The sequence below is a fragment of the Rosa chinensis genome, chromosome 2 (assembly GCF_002994745.2).
Source record: "Rosa chinensis cultivar Old Blush chromosome 2, RchiOBHm-V2, whole genome shotgun sequence".
NCBI lineage: Eukaryota > Viridiplantae > Streptophyta > Magnoliopsida > Rosales > Rosaceae > Rosa > Rosa chinensis.
In genome coordinates, this window is record NC_037089.1 from 9083320 (window position 1) to 9104838 (window position 21519).

A 21519-nucleotide genomic window follows, 5' to 3' on the forward strand; every position below is an offset into this window, starting at 1 on the left:
TGCAAATGAAAATTTTCCGTACCTAAAAGGAAATCTCCATCCAATCTTTAAGATAATAATTAATCTAAAGTTGGATATTAAACAAAAACTGATCCAAATATCTTGTGTTACTAATCAAAATAGCAACCATAATATCTTGTTGAACATAAAACTTTTTTTTTTTTGGGTACAAGATGAACGTAACACTTTGAAACAAAGCAAACTAATTATTGGCAAATATCAACAGTAATTTGTTCTAAAACACAATGCGTAGTTAATGACTAGAGAATATAGTAATTAATGACTGATTTATGGTTAGGAAGGCCATCCTGCAATCTCGCAAATACCACTTGGCTCATCCACATTTCTTTGAATTCGGAAATATCCATCTTCACCCCCAGTCCGAGCCCCAAAGAATTCTTCACTAACCAGTTGTTTGTGTCATCTTCTGTCCTATTCCCTACGATTGTAACAGCATGGTAGGTACGATTATCCATCGGTAATATTCCACATTCTCTATTTTTATCGGTGTAGATACCATATTTGTAATCAATGTAAAATGTCTCGGTGACCTCCATTCCGGCTACAGTCGGTTGTTCAGCCACAAAAATACAATATTTTTCATTATTTGGTGGTATGTTCATGTAACCACTTATCTGCACATAAGGATTTCTTTCCAATTTGCCTTTGCATGGTTGGTTCCTACCGATGATTGGGTAACTGTTCTCCCGGTTGATTGCGTGCTCCGCTGCATATTCAAACCCCCGATTTGGATAACCACCCCCGATTGTGCCCTGGCTCCCCAACGCCATACATATATACTGCCAAGTCCCGAGCATGATGGTGATGACCGACATTCCTATGTCAAGAGGTTTCTCTGAAACAATGAGAGCCATTTCTTTGAAAGGGTTTAGGGTTGTAAATGAAAATTTTCTTTGGATGTAAAGGTTTCTCGAAGTAGCGTGAATATATAATGATATATCTCAAGAAGACTAATTAACAAGCATCAAGAACATGAAATAGCAAAATTACTAAGTATTTTAAGAAAATGGTTTCGAGAACTACCCACATCTATGTGGAGAAAAAGTATGAACATATAGTGCTACGTCTCAAGAAGGCACGAAAATTATAAGCACTCCAAGAAAATGGTCTCAAGAAATTCCCACATTCCAGATTTATATGGGAGAACGAAAAAGCGCGAATATATAGTGTTACGTCTCAAGAAAGCTTGTTAGCAAGCATCAAGAACATGAATTACCTACATCTATGTGGAGAAACAGCATGAATATATAGTAGTGTTACGTCTCAAGAAGAGTTGTTAACCAGCATGAAGAACATGAATTACCCACATCGATGTAGAGAAAAATATATAAGTGTTGCATCTCAAGAAGAGTTGTTAACAAGCATGTAGAACATGAATTACCCACATCGATGTAGAAAAAAAATATAATAGTGTTGCATCTCAAAAAGAGTTGTTAGCAAGCATGAAGAACATGAATTACCCACATTGATGTAGAGAAAAAGCATGAATATACAGTGTTACATCTCAAGAAAGCTTACTAGCAAGCATTAGAAATAGAATTACCAAAATTGATAAAGTTTTCCAATAAAATGGTTTAAAGAAGTGCTCGCCAAATCACAATTCAAAGTTCAGATAAATGATTCATCCCTGTGTCAAGTCCTCACACTCTCTTTCTTCGGATTCAAATTTGCTCACCACTTTTATTTTATGGTGATATCACCACCCTATTAAAACTTGCCAAGTCATATAGAATTAATTGAAATTAGTTTTTAATAAAACATCATGATTAACCATAATTGTGTTTTATAACACATGACAGTTTTGTATTGAGTGGTGGTATCACCACCAATACTTTGGTGATGAGCAAATTTGAATCCTCTTTCTTCAGAAGAGCCAACGATAAAACACAAACTTCAAGTTTATGGCGTCAAAACGATGCGTTTCAATGATAAAACAGAGTGACCCTTATCCCCTCTAAGTTGTCTAATGAAACTTGTAGCTGCACTGAATCTCAGTTTCGTTTTTTACTACTGTTTGGCTGCATCACCAGCTATGTTATTGGCCAATAAAAAAGAGGCTACCAGACTACCACAACACACGAGTTAGAGATGTACTAGTTTCAAGACCCAGAAGACTTTTTTATTATTATTAATTGTTCTGTTTTTTTCCATTGTTTCAACTTTCAAGCCCTTTTAGGTCTCCATGCAATATATGCATTTCACAGAAAGATCAAAACAAGGGTGTAGTTTCACAAGACAAAGAAATGAAAGATTGGCAATCAAACTCATAAAAATTCATTGGATACATCTTGTGAAAAATATTACAAAGTTGCTCTCTTGCTGGCTTCCTTAAAAGGTTCATTACAAGACAGATATAAGAAAGCACATGAAGAAGAATGTGTTGCACTAGCAGAAGTGTTTTAGCAAGGGCTGAGAGCATATTAGTCCTTCACATCCGTGACGCCTTCTGGAGATATCTGAAACCGTGCTTCTGCTTCAGCCAGACAAGGAGAGCTGATTACTTTACAAATGCGCTCCTCCCCTCTTCCCTTCCGGACAGCAAGCCTATCATAAGAAGACAGACATGATTAGTAACAATGGAGGCTCGCACAAGGATGGTTTCTTTTGGAAGGAAGGTGTTGAATAAACAAAAAACCTTGTCGTAGAGGCGTGGGCCATGATGTTACCACCAATAGGCTTAATTTGAGGCCCAGCAAAGAGTGCAGAACCATCCACTTGTGCAACTACTTGATTTGTGATAACAACAGCCACACCAAACTGCATTCATAATATACAGAGGGTTTGTCAAATGATGATTCCAAGTTCTAATCCTAGAAGTCCTTTGTAGAAGGTTAAAGCCATTTTTTCCTTCACATATATGATAACTGAAGGTGTAAAAATTCTTACCTCATCTGCTAACTTCTGAAGACTCCGGAGAAATTTTGCAAGATGCATCTGCCGTGCTGAGAGTTCTCCTCTTCCGGAGAAATCTGTTCTGTAGAGGGCTGTGGCACTGTCTACTATCATGAGAGCAAACCTATAGATCCGAAAATCTGTTAAATACTTGGTCTCACCTAAGATATTCTAGACTAGAGCAAGGGACTCAGTAACACAACCAACTTATATAAGGAATTATACCTTGTTTCTACCATCATTGAAGCTGCTTCAAGCAGGAGCCTTGATTGATGATCAGTGTTATATGCTCTAGCATAGGCAACGTTTTCCAAAACATCAGCACCGTTGAGTCCAAACCTGTACCAAGACTAAAATTAACTATCTAGTATACATAAACCATAACTGTGTGTTCACCTCAAGGTAGCAATATCAAACCTCTCTGCTATCTGTAAGAGTCTCTGAGGCCTGAATGTACCCTCAGCATCAATGTACATTGCTTTTCCCTCACCACCTCCTTGATCTAATGGGAGCTGAAACATCAAAACGAATTAGAAATGCACCATACTGAATTGTATCATAGTTTGGACTTTGGGAGTGGGAGATAGTGTTTGATTAATGTGTTCTTGCCTACGACTGAACTCCAAGTGAATATTGACTTTAGGAGTTTTAATAATTATTACATGTGCAGATCATTGGTTATATCTGTCCTTTGACATAGTTGAGTGGCCATTACACATTGTCAAGTGAAATAAACATCTGGAACAGCATATCTATGTCTTATACGATTAAACTAATTTATTATCATCAAGCAGTGGCGCAACATGTTAAACACTAAAGAAAGTCACTTACTTGGCAAGTGACACAAAGTGTGTGGCACAGCTGAGTCTTTCCGGAGCGGAACTCACCATATATCTCAGTAATAGATCCAGTCTCGATTCCTCCTGTCATAAGGCAGCAACTGTGATTCCATTGAAGTATTAACTGAACTTTAAAACACTACACTTTTATTTGAAAAACACGCACTCATTCCTAAGAAAGAAGGAGTGCTCGACAAAGGATGAAAATCTAAGTTTAAAAAGGAGAAAAGTGGAAAGTGGAAACTGACCCTCCAATATCTTATCAAGTTCTCTTGATCCAGAAGTGATTTGAATGATTTCGAGTCTCTGAGCATGAAGCTGACTAGCACTAGTAAAACCCAAAGGCACCAGTTTGGAGGCTATAATGAAATTTAGCAAGCCATTAAAATATCAACATATGGCAAACAAAAAAAGTAACCACATGACATAAGAGAATGTTGGGAAACTGAAAAAGTAGAATGGCACACCTGCTTCAATGATCTTGTCAACTTTAGCTTCACTGATTCCTTTGATTTGCAGAAGATCTTTCCTTGGTGAGTAAGCAACAGATTCAACTGTGCAAAGACCCGCATCTTTGAGCTTCTTCACATCAAGGGAAGCAATGCCTGATGCCTTGTATTACAAACACAAAAACATGTGATCATTAACCAAACAAAGATTGCTGCTTTGGCCTTACAGAGTGAACTCAAGCGGTCAAGATACTCTAATTCTTCTAAAATCAGAAAAACTGAACACTAACAAACAAAACCCACATCATAACTAACAACCAAAAGAGATTCACTGCTTGCTAGGGGTTTCTCATAGCAGGTAAAGAACAAAACCCAATGAAATATTGCAGAATTTATCTAATATATATTTAACCCATCATGGACCAGACAAAGATTGATCCTTTGAACTAGGAAAGTGAATACAAGCAATCAAGATTCTCAAATTCTTCTGAAATGGGAAAATTGACCACCAACAAACAAAACCCTAATCCCAAATGACAGCAAGAAGTGATCGCCTCCGGGCTACGGTTTCAATTAGTATATAAAACCCAGAACCCAAGATTGAGCAAACAACATATTACTGAATTTCATCGCCAAAACCCAAATCAAATGCAAAACCCATATAAAAAATACAATCTTGCGCAAGATTCAACACAAACCAAAACCCCCAGTTGAAAGAAACAGAAAACCCCTTTCTTCACTCTTGAATCAAACATACGAATCCGAACAATAACCCCATCATAACCAAATTGAACAATAACCCAGATCGGGAAGCCCCTCAATTGCTCGAAATCGACTGTAACTTCAACTGGGTTTACCTGAAGCTGCTCGACGGGAACAGGGCCGTGCTGCATTTCTTCGACCTCATCTTGCTGCTGAACCGTTCTCTGTTGCTCCATGGCTCGGATAACAGAAACCCTAAGACCGCGACGTGTGCTTCTGCGAGTCTATTGAGCCCTTGATGCAGGCGCACACGCAGGAATGGGGGGAGAGGCACGAAATTGATATGTTTTTCAAAAGGGTTTAGGGGCGCGCCAAAGTGAACACTGAGACTTAGCCGGGGGGAAAGGAAAGGCTATATGATGACAGAGAGGCTTGCGAGGGAAGCTTGTAGGCTATTATGGGCTGATCTGTAAATGAGGTGATGGGCACAAATATATCCGAAGCGCCTCTCGTTTGTGCTCTACTTGAGCCCAATATCAGCCCACTTCTCTTGCGAAAAATAAACAAAATTTTAGCTTCGGTTGTAAATATTATTATCTATGTGGTTGTCCACGTAAATACTTATAAGTTATGTACTTTAATGTAAATTCTACCTCTATATAAATGAGGCTAATGAGATTGAATGAGAACACTTCTACTTCCTCCCTACTATTCTCTCTCCATATTCTCTCTACTTTATAACACGTTATCAGCACGTTTTGTGAGCCCCTGAAAATTTTAGTTAATTTTCGAAAGTAATTTCTTGCCGATAAGAATTTTTCCGCAAGGTGATTTAAGTGGAGGAAATGACTTTGGACATTGTTTTAATCTTGAGACCACCTAATGGGCCTTATGATTTAAGTTTGGGCCAGAGTCCTTTGTTGTGGGCCTAAAAGGTTACTAAAGTTTATTGAAGCAAAAGGTCGTCGAAGCAAATTTGAAAGGAAGGCGAATTGAGTTGTCGTGAAGATTTGAATTTTTAGTTTTAACGAAATCGAGTTTTGGGCCTAAGACGAAGTCGAGAAATAACTTAGGAAGTTTCAGACAAAAAACGAGCATACAGAAAACCACGAGCCCAAAACCCGAAAGTGATCAACTAGAAGAATTCCGTAATTCGTCGCAAGGGCAAAATTGGTATTTCACAGACATAAGTATAAATAGAAAGTTATTAAGGAGAAACCCTAGAATCCCATTGTCTTCCTCTCTCCTCACTCTCGGCCGTACTCTTCTCTTCCCCTCTCCCCGTGTTCTCTCTCTTCTTCTTCCCTCTGCAACCACCGGAGAACGCCATCTCCAACCACCATCTCATCACGCCGCCACCTCCAATCGATCTAGCAACCAAGCTCAAGCCTCACCATCGACATGCACCGGCTCCGGCCTCCACCCGCGACCACCTAAGGCTGCGACGCTGCTGCCTCTCAACCTCCATCGATTTCCGGCCACCTTTTCAATATGCCGCCGCCTCCAGTGAGCTCAGAGAGCGCCGACCATCAAGCCCTAAACATCCCGTCACCAGCCGACATTGAATGAACATCACCGAAACTCGAGCTCTGCATGTCATAGTTCTCCAACCTCCAGTCCAAATCGAGCCAAACCACCTCCAGAAATGGAATCAGCGCCTCACTACCCACCAATAGCCCATAACCTAGACCTCCGATTTCGACCGGAGCCATCCAGCACCGCCGTGAGAGCCACCGGCTTACCTTTTTCTTCCTGTCCCCTCCCTTTGGATAATGCCATGAGTCATTGTGAATCGAAAAGCCTAATTCACTGCTCTCTGATTTGGAATATGAGGTTTGGGGAATTTGAAAAATTGAAGCTTTGGAGAAGAAATGAGCTACTGGGTCAGTTTCGACTGAAATCGAAATAAGGTAAGAATCTCGACTTGTGTTTGGATGGAATATTGGTTGAGGGTTGTTCATTGATCGTGTATTGCCTGCTAGGAATTCAGATGGTTAATGTAGGGGTCGTCAACGGGCCGGGCCGGGCCGGGCCCGGCCCATTCATAGCGGGCTTGGGCCTGGCCGGGCCGGGCCTTGCTATATTTTTAAATAATTGCGGGCCGGGCCGGGCCGGGCTTTATTAAAAATCAAAGGATCCAAGCCCGTCCATATAAAGCGGGCCTTGCGGGCTTTTTCGGGCAGGGCCGGGCTTGGCCTTGCGGGCTTTTTTGGGCCGGGCCTTGCGGGCTTTATTTATAAATAAATATTTAAAGACACAAGTATTTTTTTTTTTAATCAAGCTTTGGAAATTCAATGGATAATGATCAAATACAACCAAAGATAACAATCTATATAACTATATTGTATCAAAAAAAATCTATATTTATATATAGATACTAATTTGTTGATAAATAAATTTTTAAAGACACTAATTTTTTATAAATCTATATTTATACATCATACACTCCAAAGAGCTACATATAGCAATTCAAAGAAAATGAGAAACCGACCGTTGGATGAGTTTATTACAATAAATTATGAGTGTGGTAAAAAATTTAGCCAATTTCACCATATTTTCGAATCCGATCGGATTGGTCAACCGTAGTCACTTATATGTTTTATTGGTTGACCGATGGCGTGGCAATCGCGAAACGTGCTTATTTTTTCACATCACGTTTGTATATATTCCATCGATGGATGTGCGTGGACATAAGATAAAAAAAAAATAATTTTAATTACAAACACATTGGACTATACCAATTTTATTCCTAGTGTTATATGACTTATACATTGCATTTAAATTGTTTAGGTTCATTCTAAAGCAACCATGAAGTGGAAAATGAATTCGGAGAAACCAACCGCTTGATGGAGAGATTGTAATGTTTTATGGTGGTTGTAGAAAATCCAGTCAATTTGGTTCACGTTTCGAATTCGATCAACTAGGTCAAACGTAGTTACTCTTATAAACCTATATTTATATATCATACACTCCAAAGAGCAACCCCTATCAATTCAAAGAAAATGGAAAAACCGACCGTCGGATGAGTTTATTACAATAAATTATGAGTGTGGTAAAAAATTTAGCCAATTTCACCATATTTTCGAATCCGATCGGATTGGTCAACCGTAGTCACTTATATGTTTTATTGGTTAACCGATGCCGTGACAACCGCGAAACGTGCTTATTTTTTCACATCACGTTTGTATATATTCCATCAATGGATGTGCGTGGACATAAGATAAAAAAAATTAATTTTAATTACAAACACATTGGTCTGTACCAATTTTATTCCTAAAGTTGTATACACTGCATTTAAATTGTTTAGGTTCATTCTAAAGCAACCATGAAGTAGAAAATGAATTCGGAGAAACCAACCGTTTGATGGAGAGATTGTAATGTTTTATGGTGATTGTAGAAAATCCAGCCAATTTGGTTATCGTTTCGAATTCGATCAACTAGATCAAACGTAGTTACTCATATACACTACTACAAAAAGGTCATCAGACGACGGTGAATTTCTGTTGTCTGATGACCAAACTCACCGTGGTCTAAGTGAGTGTTGTGTGATTAAAAAATCAGACAACGGTGATTTCACCGTTGTGTGATATCACTTTGCTCAACAGAATACTAGTTTCCGTTGTGTGAATTCTGCGCAGGCATGTGCCTGCCATGGCATGCGCGGGGATGCCGCGGCACAGTCAGACAACAGAAAGAAATTTTGCTGTCGTTTGAGGTTCATAACACACAACAGATTTTACTCATTCTTTGTTGTCTGAGATATATAACACACAACAGATTTTACTCATTCTTTGTCGTCTGAGATTAATAACACACAACAGATATAACTCATTGTTTGTCGTCTGAGATATGTAACACACAACCAAAGTGAAATTATCTCATTTGTCTGTTGATCACTTAGACAACAGAGATGATTTATTTCTGTTGTGTGTTATGAATCTCACACAACAGATTTTACTCATTCTTTGTCGTCTGAGATTAATAACACACAACAGATATAACTCATTGTTTGTTGTCTGAGACATGTAACACACAACCAAAGTGAAATTATCTCCTTTGTCTGTTGATCACTCAGACAACAGAGATGATTTATTTCTGTTGTGTGTTATGAATCTCACACAACAGAATTTTGTTTTCTTTTGTTGTTGGTTGTTAGTTCACACAACAATTTTGTTTTCTTTTACAGTCATACAACACATTGTTTTGTATTGTGTTGTATGAATGAAACTTTGACAACAAGAAGAATATCCATATAAACGTTTTTTTAAAAATAATGCTCAATATATGACCATAGAAACAGTACTACAATCCTTATAATTCAAGCAAGGACAACAGAGATTGAGTCTGTACTTGTAAAATGTTCTAGCTAGGAAGACCTAAACTACATAGATTACTACTGCTTTCCTTTAATGCACCTTCATTTGCTCTTGCAGAAGCTCTCTTGTAGGCAAAGATGATAAGCAATCCTTCATTAGCCAGCTTTGTTTGATAGTCTTTAACAGCTGCCTTGATGGCATCCTCAGCAAGCATACTGCAGTGTAGCTTGACTGGAGGAAGAGAGAGATGTTTCGCAATTTCCCTGCATGACAGTCAAAGAATATAATCAGAACAGTGATACTCAAAGAGAACAAGCGGATACGGAATACTCAACATAAAACACTGAGGAGGACAAAAAAAGTTTGCTTGGCACATTACACATACATATTGCCTACTTTAAGGAAATCGACTCCAGCAGGAAATAAACCAACATGCTACGAAGGCAAATCTATAGCAGACCCTGGCCACTTAACAGAAATAACTAAGAAAAAGGGTCACTAAAGAACTGTAATCAGGTAAGTGGGCACCCAACACAAAAGCTTTCCTGTTGACTATAGCATGGATTTGAATTCCATAAACATGTACTGGTGAACAAAATTAACACAGTGCCCTTCTTATCATGTATCTTACAAAAACAGTGAGAAGATCATAGCAGCAAACTGCAGTCACATGTTTCATCGTGGCCGATAAGTTAATACTAACACGACACAGCTGTAAACCCAACTAGGTATTGAATCCATTATGTTAGAGACAACATCCCTAAGAAATTATATAACAATACAAGCAGAAGTAAAGAAGTCAACCTGTTCTGATATTGACTTTTGTATTGCTGGAGCAACTTCCTTCAGTTGATTAATGAGAACCTATACAAGTTACAATTGGAAAATCTCAGCACGGCATCAGATGATTATACAAGGACATTCAAGAAAAATGAATTTTGCATCGCGGGAATTCCAGAAGGCGTATCCACCACTTGTGTCTCAATTTCATAATTGCCTGCCTTACGATGTCTATTCAGTTCTAGGAGTCCAAGCATACTAGGATTCACTATCCCACATCCCCTCATACCAACAAAAATAACTCAAATTGAAATACTTAATTTAATGTCATATATGAATATTCAAATGAATAACAACTTCATTACAAGTTTATGTTAGATGTCTACCATGTTAGACAAGAATTGGTTCTAACTTCTACATAAGTCCAAACTGAGAAGCTGGAAGCACTTTAGCCATAACCAGTTCAGTTAAAGCATAAGCTTACCTGAAAGCTAACCAAGTGCTGCTGATGTTCAGCTAGTGTTGCAGCTAATGACTCGGCATGACCACTTGAACTGCCTTCATGCGCACTTCTTAGAATTTCTGGACCCTCTCCCTCATTAGCTTTTGCCTACAAATTACCATTTGCACAATACAGATTCAATTACTGAGAGGTTATAGACCCAAGTCAGCATATAAGCACGACTAAAAGAATGCAATCTTTCAAATCATTTTCCCAACAAAATCAAAAACATAATTCCAAGTGCTTACCATATGAAGTGACTGTTTATGAATACGCTGTAAAGCATGTGTCCAACGCCTGATAATTTCTGCCACGTCAACAGTTGGGTGGACTCTTCCACTTCTCTCATCTGCTCGATGAAGAGTTTCATCATTTACTTGTGAATGGGATGGATCTAAAGTATTCTTCATCTTTTCTCTGTTAATATTGACATATGAACCATCACTCTACTCTTTATCATCTACATGTGTAGGAGTAAAATCACCAGACTGGACAGATAAGACATCTGCATAAGGAACCTGAGAGCTCTGATCCATAGCTGCAAGCAAAGAAGATCCAGAAATGCGGTACCTATAAAGGAAAATTATGCATGCAAAGGTAAATTGCTGATTGACCTCTAGTGAATTCAAATGATATTTGACAGTATATTACCTATGCTCCCGATGAGCGATTAAATCCTCGATAGGGCCCGAAGCAAGAACTTCATGTTGACCTACAAGTGATGGAGATTGAGTTGAATTATCAAACTGATTAACTGAGTATGAATCTAACCAGAAATTAAAGAACTAAATAAATGAATACATAATTGTGTGACACAATTTGATAATACTACTACAAGGATGATGATTGGACTTACTTTTACGGGCTAATATCGACTCCCACAAACGAGTAGCCTTGGATACTAAATGAGAATTCTGACTCGAACTATAACACAAAAACAAAAACAAATAAGCCATGAAGTGGAAGGCCATAAAAATGGTAATGAACAATATGATCAAAACAACCAATTGGAATCTTTATCTGAACAAGAAATACAGTACCGCATAAAGGGCCTCCAACTTTGAGTTGTTGCGCAAGATCTCAAGCACTGTTCTGTAGGTTTCCCACAAAAACTTGAACCAAGGAGTAACAACTTCACGATCAGACCTATCTTTTCCTTTCTCTCCACTGACATAACTCAGCATTAGATCTTCAGGCCTCTTATCTGCTTCGAGGTCATCAACATCAAGTGCTTCTTCTAATGCTTGAGCCTGGGTACGTGCCTGCTCAGCTTTCTCAGTTGACAGATGCATGAAGTGCTTGATCACCTCTTCCAAGGAACTGACATGTACTTGTTGACATATAATACGGTACTGAATCAGACCATCCTTGGCAAATCTACCCTTGCGCAAGTCAACACAAAGCTCCACATATTTAAACATAATTTTTTCAAGTGGCTTCTGCCATGCTCTATATCTCTTTGATGTAATAAGATCATGAAGCGATTGCAATGCATCTTGCTTCTGCCCAACATTGATCAACTCTGCATCCACACATCATAACCGTCAGTCCAAATACAAAAGGGCACTCATTGCCACCAAATAAACCAATACACCATATCTATCTCAACAAAAAATTAACATGTCTGCTATAACAAAAGGTCTGTTCAACAAGAACATCAAATCCTGAACCAATTTAATTCTATTACTCTTCGATAACATACTGACAAACTTGTACCTCAGACATCAGATGACATAAACAAAACAGAGAGACAACTTTAGCAATTAGAAATCAAACTCCACTACATCATGATAAATTTCACAGCAAGAGTATAAGCAGTTAATACTGTTTCAAAATGTATACCTGAATTTGAAGGAGCTAAACAACGCAACAACAAACTGTTCCTCAAATCTGCAGAATAAAAACACCGGTGTTCACTTTCTCAAACATAACGAAACTCAGTTTTCTCTTGTGCGAACTAAGAAAGAAATGAAAGCTAGTGCTTATATGCAGGGGATCAGATCAGAAGTGAGGAATTCAGATGCAGCCAAGTGAGTAATTTCTTGTCACTGCAGTTCTAATCTGAGGAGTGACTTAAGTGTCACAATATCATGGTGCTTATATAGCAATATGCCAATATCAGTTTCTAATTGTGACCAAGGTGACATGATCATAGAACTATGAAATAGCATTTACCAACTAAGACTAAACGCTTAGGTCATTGAAAAGTTGAGTGACCAAAATCAACATTCAAACCTTCTGGAGAAAAAGAAACAAGAAAAAAAGAACATGATTCAAAGGGGAGGGCCGGACTGCGTAAACAATATCTGCCAGTGTAATAGTGCATACCCAACTATTGAGCTGCGTAAAGACAAGCTTGCAAACATCACGAATCGCAATCAGCATTGCTAGATGTGCGCCAACATGAATCTGGTTTGTTGCATTCTCGTACAAACCCTTGAAAACCTGTATGAAGATTAGTAAAGCAAATTTATAATCAATGGACGTTATTTAAAGCAGTTGCTCAAAACACAACAGGCTGTTGCTCAAAACACAACAGAGAAACTCCATAAACAATCAAGCTAACTCACAATTATCTTTATAGGCGAACACATGAAAAAAAAAAAAACTTCTTCGAAAGAGTAGCACTGACCTTTTGAGCCACAGCCAAGGCGGCCTCATCTCGACTAACACATCTGAGTATAATATCAGGCACTTCACCAATGACTCCCTAGATTGACATTTATGTTAGTGGACATGTAGATACGAATGTATAAATGCAAGTGAGTACAAAATGGAGAACTCTCCAAGTAAATGGGAGCCTATATATGCGAACAAAGAAATACAGTACCTGGATTTCTGATTCTCTAGCATTGTTAGTCACCAGAGCTTCCAACTGAAACCATTACAGAACATGGGTCAGGCTAAGATCGCATCATTACAAACTAAAATAAAAAGGCAAAATGGAAACAGCGACTAAGGGCTTAATTCTTCCTCCTCCTCTCTCTTCCCCATGATAGTCCACCAAAGAAAACCAAATAGATTCTTATAATTAACAGAAAGTTGTTATAAGACAATATCAAATTCTTATACATAGCCATCAGCATTAAATCCAATGCTCCAATCTCAAATTAGAAGTTCAACTTTCACAAATCTAGAACGGGAAAACAAGACAATTCCAACTAAACTACACGGAAACGATAAGACAATAACATTATAATTAGAGGTAAAGAGCATTACCTGGGCCTTTAAGTCGCTAAAAACCACATTGAACCCCACATCCAAGACACTAATCTGCAAAATTCAAACATAAATAGAATCAACATCTGTTCATAAGTCTGAACATCACAATCCCTAATTTATTAGAACAAAAACAACACAAAAACACGGTCATTATGCTAAGCATATAGCAACGAGCCTATATAAACAAACCACTAAGCAAATATCATTCTGTGAAATTGCCAGTGAGCTAAATCCATCTCTCAACTCCGTTCACTACGTCCAGGATATTAAACAAAAGCAGTTCGATTCAACATGAACAAAAGATACGGAAAAAATTAACGAAATAAAATACAAATTCAACCCCAAGTTTCAAATCCAGAGATACGGAAACAAAATATACTTTTTATCTTTACCTGGTTAGTGCCGAATAGCAGAGACCTGACCCAGCACCTGTGGATGCCACAGCAATTATTGACGTGAATATTGGCAGAGGAGGCTAGGTTATGGGCCACGAAGCCGGAAAATCCTAGGGAGATGCGGATCGCCATAAGAGCAAATTGAAATACGAAGGTGAAGATTTTGGTATAGTGCAGTCTCGAAGACGAAGAAAAACGACCTAGAAAAGGGTAACAACAGCCAGGGAATGCCATTTTGTAGCAAAAGACGGCGAAATGGAGATGGTAGAGTTGAATTGAAGGTTGATATTCAAATCGGAGAAGCAATTGGATGAGATGAAGATTAGGGGATTTGAAATTTAAGGGTTTTGGATGAGAGGATTAAGGGAAAGCTCTGAGCTTTTGGCTCAGACTGAGAGAGGGTTTGAGAGAGAGGACTGAATGTGGAGAGAGCGTCGACAGGTTCGAGAGGACTGCTGGGTTTTGTTTTGTTTTGCTTTTTTCTTCCGAACACGATGTGGCAATTAAACCTAGCAAAATGTTCTCTAAGTTACTCCCACAACAGAAACTGAAACAAACAGTCGTCTGAGTGTACTACATAAAATCAAAATACCAAAACATGGAGGGAAACATACCGCCTACAGCATTTTCACTCAAAATATTGCCGCCTATGTTCCCACTTCACACAACAGAAATGTATAACTGCAGTTGTCCAATTTCTACAACTTGCACTTTGTTTACCTAGTGAAACACATTCAAGCAAGCTTCCTCAAAATTTGGCTTCTAGTTTTCAATCACACAACGGAAATCTCAGGCACAGTTGTACCAAGTACCCCAAATTTCAGATTTCAAGCGGCAACCAAGAATCAAGAGTGGAGGGAAATCTGCCGCTAAATTTTTCATGACTCAGACGACGGATAATAATTAATTCCGTTGTGTGATGTAGTTCTGATAAAAAAGTTATCACTTTGTTGGCATTCACACAACAGAATTCAACCAGCACCGTTGTATGATTAAACTGACTTCAACACACAACAGATGATTTGTGTTCCGTTGTGTGATTAGTGTTGTGTGATTAACTTTTTGTACTAGTGATAAATCTATATTTATATATCATACACTCCAAAGAGCAACCCCTATCAATTCAAAGAAAATGGAAAAACCGACCGTTGGATGAGTTTATTACAATAAATTATGAGTGTGGTAAAAAATTTAGCCAATTTCACCATATTTTCGAATCCGATCGGATTCGTCAACCGTAGTCACTTATATGTTTTATTGGTTGACCGATGCCGTGACAACTGCGAAACGTGCTTATTTTTTCACATCACGTTTGTATATATTCCATCAATGGATGTGCGTGGACATAAGATAAAAAAAATTAATTTTAATTACAAACACATTGGTCTATACCAATTTTATTCCTATAGTTGTATGACTTATACATTGCATTTAAATTGTTTAGGTTCATTCTAAAGCAACCATGAAGTAGAAAATGAATTTGGAGAAACCAACCGCTCGATGGAGAGATTGCAATGTTTTATGGTGGTTGTAGAAAATCCAGCCAATTTGGTTCTCGTTTCGAATTCGATCAACTAGGTCAAACGTAGTTACTCTTATAAACCTATATGTATATATCATACACTCCAAAGAGCAACCCCTATCAATTCAAAGAAAATGGAAAAACCGACCGTTGGATGAGTTTATTACAATAAATTATGAGTGTGGTAAAAAATTTAGCCAATTTCACCATATTTTCGAATCCGATCGGACTGGTCAACCGATATGTAGAATATATATATGCACATATTTTATATAGAAGTATAATAGTATAGTATAAGAACTTCCACACACACACACACACACACACACACACACACACACATATATATATATATATATATATCTCTCTCTCTATGTATATATATATATCTCTCTATACACACACACATATATATTAATATATATATATATATATAAACACACACACACATATATGATATATTGATATATATATATATATATATCTATATCTCTCTCTCTCTATATATATACACACACACACACACACATATATATATTATATATATATATATATCTCTCTCTATAGATATATATATAAACACACACACACATATATGATATATTGATATATATATATATATATATATATCTATATTGTTATAAAGTAGAGAGAATATGAAGAGAGAATAGTTGGGAGGAAGTAGAAGTATTCTCATTCAGTCTCATTAGCCTCCTTTATATAGAGGTAGGGTTTACAACCAAGTACATAACTAATGAGTATTTACGTGGACAGCCATATAGATAATAATATTTACAACACTCCCCCTTGGATGTCCACTAATGAATGATGATATTGGACGCGCTTATTGTTGCCTCGTTAAAAACCTTGCCAGGTAACAAAAACCCAATGAGACAAAAATAACCCTGGTCGAAGGACAAAAAGAGCACAACGCGCATATGTCCTAAGTAGCATGCTTCTGGATGCTCCCCCTGATGAGAATCTCCCCCTGATTGTTGCAAGCCTTATTTATGTATGCAATAAGCTACATGTACCATGTATAGTGGTTTGATGTGTCTATCACTAAAGTGAGACCATGTGTGCTTTGCATATGGGGGCTCATCACAAATTTTCATACCTGCAAAGTTTAAGCAATACCAACAAAACTAGACGATTTTCAATAAGCCTGACCTCATATGATAAGGTTAGAAAACAATCTCATATGCTTAAAATCATACACAAAGTAAAAGCTAAACAATATAAAGAAATTGGCACATTTAACTTTGTATAGTTTAAAACATTGAAAAATCATCATGGCATACCTAGCCATACATATCAATATCTTTGCGTATTGATATGTCTCATATAAGCTCTTCAAGAGCTCTAAATAATTCATAACTTTGAGAAAGTTAGAATATGTTGCAACATTATAATCATAATTCGAATTTGATAGTAGTCTCGTCATAGTACTCATTAAGGCAATTTAGATCTCGTTGACTAGAACGAAATGAGTACATATGAGCTAGCTTTAGACTCTTTGATTCCATGAGTGAGCTTCAGGCTCTTTCAACCTTTCATGGACTTGCATTTGAATCATTCATGTATTTGAATCCCTTAAGGATTTGATAAGCAATGCGCTTGTAATGACACTTTACTTTAGAGATTTTGCTTTTAGCAATGTGTCTTTAAGATCTTCATAATATACGATGACAACGTGCCATAAATCTCTCGTCAATATAACAGCTATATGTAACACTGTACTTATAGAAAATTGTCATTCGTATAGGGAAAGATACTCATAATCTCATGTCTCTATAAATAGACATTGTGTCATAGTGATTTATCTTCACTTTTGATAAATACTCTTTTGTACCATGTAGGGTTAAAGGTTCAAGTATTTCATCACGTTTCAAATTCATTGGAATTGCATCTTTCCAATTTGGCCAATAATAATTTCAAATTTTGTATGAGAACGTGATTCAATGTCATCATAGCCCTTGATAATTTTGGTAGCTACCATAGATAATATCAATCATCGATGATCATCCATTTTGTGATCCCACTATTCTCATATGCATGCATTAGCTATCCATACGGCTTATTAATATTGGGTACCCATGCCTCTTCTGGGGCTTTCATCCTTTCTCAATAGACTTGTATCTCTTACTGGGCAGTCATATCGCATGGATGAACTTATTTAGACAATGTGGATCTTTTACTCATAACCTCATCTAGAGCGTTAGAGTGATATAGGGCTTTATGACCTCTACTTCACAGTAGTTACAACTTTAGAACCTATAGATATGTCACGCTTCAGGCGATTGACATATTTGATGAAATGTCCAACCATGACATCATTTATAATAGCTTTTGCAAGCTTTATTTGTGCAGCCTCGTTAGGAGCGCTAACATTTTAGTATGGCAGTCTTATCAGGAAAATCATGCCATTTGGACCAACACGTTTTCCATAATTCGAGTGTGGTCTAGACTGCTTGTACAATATTTTTGCTTTAGGGGATTTTTATCCCTACTATGAGGATTGTATTTAGCACATGATTTTGTCACTTGTAAACCAATTCACTTCAGAAGTAGTGATTAATAAACCCTTTGTACTTTATGTACGAGGCTCAATTTGAGACATGATGAATTTACTGATTCATGCTCAGGCATGAATGATGAATTACCCGTCGTACTTCAGGTACGAGGCCTAATACTAGAAATGATTAATTCACGCCATTCATTAAAGACACTCTTTTCTCCCCCTAACGGCGGGAATATTGTCTCATTGAAGTGACAAATCATATGTGCAATATTGCTCCTTGACAAAATTCCTCATGAGCAAATTTTGCAATCACTATTGTTTAACACAACAATATTTGAACTCGACAATGAATCTCATTGGAGCTTGTTGGTAATCTTACACAACATGAATGACCAATTTGGTCATGCCAATTTAATGTATTTGGCTTGGTGAACTTCTGGTTCATAACCATAAATGTCTCGTATTGTTGTGTAATATGATCCAAATGAGAGAGCGGATGTTTTTTCCAATATACACCATGCACTTTAAGTACTGAAGGTACCAAACACAAAGATATCTCTCATTTTGGTAACATAAATGCGAGCTCTTCTAGAGCTATCCACTAAGATCTATAGGATCTGGGATAGATTACCTTTACCTTGGTAAAGATAAATATTGAGAGCTACTTATGATCTTTAGAGATCATGCACATCATTGCAGCACATGTTTTTCCTTCTTTCTTTCGCTAAATTTACTTAGAAGGAAACGATGCATTGGAATCCATAAATGTTAGAACTCTAGGTTCTTAACAAGGCGACATCTTTGAATTTCATGTCACAATATTTTACTCGAAACTTCTAGTTCGAGGCTAACAGTTGTGCTTTTTGTGACCCTTTAATTATACTCAAAGCTTCTGGGTCGAGTTTAAATAACTTTCGGAACTTCAGGTTCCAAAAGGAGCATGAACTTTATTTAGAGGATCCGCATTAGCATTGCTGAAGAACTGCAAGCTCTCATATAATTAAGAATCAAGAAACTTCAAGTTTCGATATCTTTTTGGCCATACCTTTGAGAAACTTCAGGTTCTCATCATGTGATTAAAGATAACGAAACTTCAGGTTCTAATATCTTTCAATCACAAAATTCACAACACCATGTTTCAATATTATTATGGTGGAAATCCTAGCCAAAATAAAGGATGACTCTTAACATAGCACGGTGGAATATCAAACATGTTGAAAACATCTCAGTGCTTACTTTGGTCACTTCTCTTCCAGAGTGGCTTGATAAAAATCCGCCGTAGTATGGAGTGCAAAACATGCATATGCCCAATGCTTAATGCCATCTCACATGTAGAAAGCATTCCCATGATTTTTGGGCACCACTTATATGGTCTTTTCATTTGCCATTATTCTACTTCTTGTGGTTATGATTTAGCCATTTCAAAATTGGCTTTATGATACAACCTATACAAGATGGTAAGCTCTTCCAACATATGTCTCTTTTGGAGGTGCATAATGCAACTATACTCCACTAGATAAACTCTTCCGGAGTCATCGATCAATCAGATCTACAAGACCTGAGATTATTGTTATTACCATAGCTTTAAAAACCATGAACACGATCGCATTATGTTGTTGACACAACGTTTTCATAAATGGGATGTGTCAGGATTTAGAACTTCAGGTTCTTGTACAATCTCATGTTGAAAAACAACTTACTCGAAACTTTAGGTTCGAGGGTGACACATACTAGAACTTTATCATTCTTGATCTACTCGAAACTTCATGTTCGAGTCTACACAATTAGAAGCTTCAGGTTCTAAGAGTGGAATGAACTTCAGGTTCACATGTAATTATAAGAAGAGAGACTGTACGCCCATTTTCATGTAATACCAAGTTGAGGAACTTCTAGTCTTATTTACTCGTAACTTCTGGTTCGAGTTTTCTTTCTATGAACTGTAAGTTCTAAAATTTCGTAATTTGAACTTCGGGTTCAAATAAATTTGATGCTCGAAACTTCAGGCTCGATGTGACTAAAGTGAAGCTTCAAGTTCACTTTTAACTAATTTATATTTTATACTCAAAGCTTCGGGTTTGAGTTTTACTGTTAGAACTTCAGGTTCTACTATGAAATTTTGAACTTCTGGTTCAAAAATATTACACTCAAAATTCATATGTTCGAGGTATAGGACTACTGGTCCGTAGTAACAAAAAAATTAATTTAAAAGATAAGTACTGTAATGAAAGGACATAACAAAATAGGAAAATTGCAGGGAAAATAAATAGATAAATTGTGCAATAAAGTTAATTGTGGAAACTTCTGGTTCCATTAATGAAGAAATACACAGAACTTCTGGGCTGGTTAACTTCACGATACATGATAATCTTGTATCTCATCTAACAAAAGACAATAGGAGAACCAAGTTCTCTGATCTAAATGCTAGTCAGAAGCTTCTGGCTTCAATTGATTGTCCAACTTTGAACTGCAGGTTCTAAAGGTGGTTTGAATTCCAAATTCAAAAATAGTCATAAGGAGGAACGGACCCCAGCATAAAAAAATAACTAGAGGAACTTCAGGCCCTCTTATAATTGGAGAGTAAGAAACATTTAAGTTCATATACTCAATTGCATAGCTTTGAGGATCTTCTGGCCCTCGTAATTGTATAAACTCTGAAAAACTTCATATTGCAATTGTAATTATGTAATTATCGAGGAACTTCAGGCCCTCTGTAATCAAATTGAGAGACTTCAGGTCTCAATTTGTTTTAATTTCAAAATTCCCAACTAAATATGGGTGTGAGTTCACGATTTCACTTTTCCAATCAAATGGATGAAGAAGGTGAATCAAATGGTATCTTTCAATTAAAAGAGTGAAATATGCACTTTCAAACATAATGCAAAACGGAAACATGACCAATTAACCATGTGTGAATATCATTGACATTGCCTATACAAGATTATGTTTAATCATAATAATGACATTTGGAGACTACTAACATTGCTATATGGGCAATGATTATATAATAAATGATACAAATCCACTTGCTGCAAATCAAATTCAAGAAACCATCACCCAGTAGCCTTTTGTTGTAATTAAACACATAGGCATAGCAAAATATGAGGATAATTGGTAAGTCGTGCCGCCGCACAAAGGGAAAAGAACAGGCAGTAGAATTGTCGAATAAAAAAAAACAAACCATGATCAGAAAACATAGGTTACGGCACAATATGCACAGTATTGAGACAAACATAGATATGCATATTTGACTATCTCATATGTATATTATATTAATAAGGAATAGACCTTGGGAAGAAATAGGATTTCTACAACCTTCTGACCGTAATTAACATGTACTCGATCATACGCAAACAATTCC

At 37.1% G+C, this 21519-nt stretch overlaps 3 protein-coding genes across 3 annotated transcripts; all 3 read right to left on the reverse strand.

Moving 5' to 3' along the window:
• Positions 1–260: 260 nt before the first annotated feature.
• Positions 261–875, reverse strand: LOC112183633 (thiol protease SEN102). Its single transcript, XM_024322000.1, has one exon. It carries the CDS (start codon positions 873–875, stop codon positions 261–263), a length of 615 nt encoding a protein of 204 aa, XP_024177768.1.
• A 1369-nt stretch (positions 876–2244) lies between these two features.
• On the reverse strand, positions 2245–5338 carry LOC112186209 (DNA repair protein RAD51 homolog). The gene is made up of 9 exons (XM_024324572.2): positions 5059–5338; positions 4220–4364; positions 4001–4111; positions 3745–3836; positions 3331–3425; positions 3139–3252; positions 2908–3037; positions 2657–2778; positions 2245–2565 (listed from the first exon to the last, which is right to left on the reverse strand). Exons 1-9 carry the CDS (start codon positions 5137–5139, stop codon positions 2442–2444), a joined length of 1014 nt encoding a protein of 337 aa, XP_024180340.1. The 5' UTR covers positions 5140–5338; the 3' UTR covers positions 2245–2441.
• A 3971-nt stretch (positions 5339–9309) lies between these two features.
• LOC112183634 lies at positions 9310–14472 on the reverse strand. Its single transcript, XM_024322001.2, has 15 exons — positions 14116–14472; positions 13721–13774; positions 13332–13376; positions 13134–13211; positions 12830–12946; positions 12737–12739; positions 12278–12281; positions 11537–12023; positions 11358–11425; positions 11153–11213; positions 10986–11071; positions 10750–10850; positions 10484–10609; positions 10002–10083; positions 9310–9482 (listed from the first exon to the last, which is right to left on the reverse strand). The coding sequence occupies exons 1-15, from the start codon at positions 14350–14352 to the stop codon at positions 9310–9312; spliced, it is 1722 nt and encodes a 573-aa protein (XP_024177769.1). The 5' UTR covers positions 14353–14472.
• Positions 14473–21519: the final 7047 nt, after the last annotated feature.

What these genes read in the sequence shown, in the direction of transcription:
- LOC112183633 (XM_024322000.1), bottom strand. Translation starts at nt 875, where the DNA reads ATGGCTCTCATTGTTTCAGAGAAACCTCTTGACATAGGAATGTCGGTC.
- LOC112186209 (XM_024324572.2), bottom strand. Translation starts at nt 5,139, where the DNA reads ATGGAGCAACAGAGAACGGTTCAGCAGCAAGATGAGGTCGAAGAAATG. An exon ending in ACTTGATAAGATATTGGAGG is followed by an intron (nt 3,837 to 4,000) that starts GTCAGTTTCCAC and finishes GCCTTATGACAG; the next exon opens with GAGGAATCGAGACTGGATCT. An exon ending in CTCTTACAGATAGCAGAGAG is followed by an intron (nt 3,253 to 3,330) that starts GTTTGATATTGC and finishes GTCTTGGTACAG; the next exon opens with GTTTGGACTCAACGGTGCTG.
- LOC112183634 (XM_024322001.2), bottom strand. Translation starts at nt 14,352, where the DNA reads ATGGCATTCCCTGGCTGTTGTTACCCTTTTCTAGGTCGTTTTTCTTCG. An exon ending in TTAGCGACTTAAAGGCCCAG is followed by an intron (nt 13,377 to 13,720) that starts GTAATGCTCTTT and finishes TAATGGTTTCAG; the next exon opens with TTGGAAGCTCTGGTGACTAA. An exon ending in GTCGATATTAGCCCGTAAAA is followed by an intron (nt 11,214 to 11,357) that starts GTAAGTCCAATC and finishes CATCACTTGTAG; the next exon opens with GTCAACATGAAGTTCTTGCT.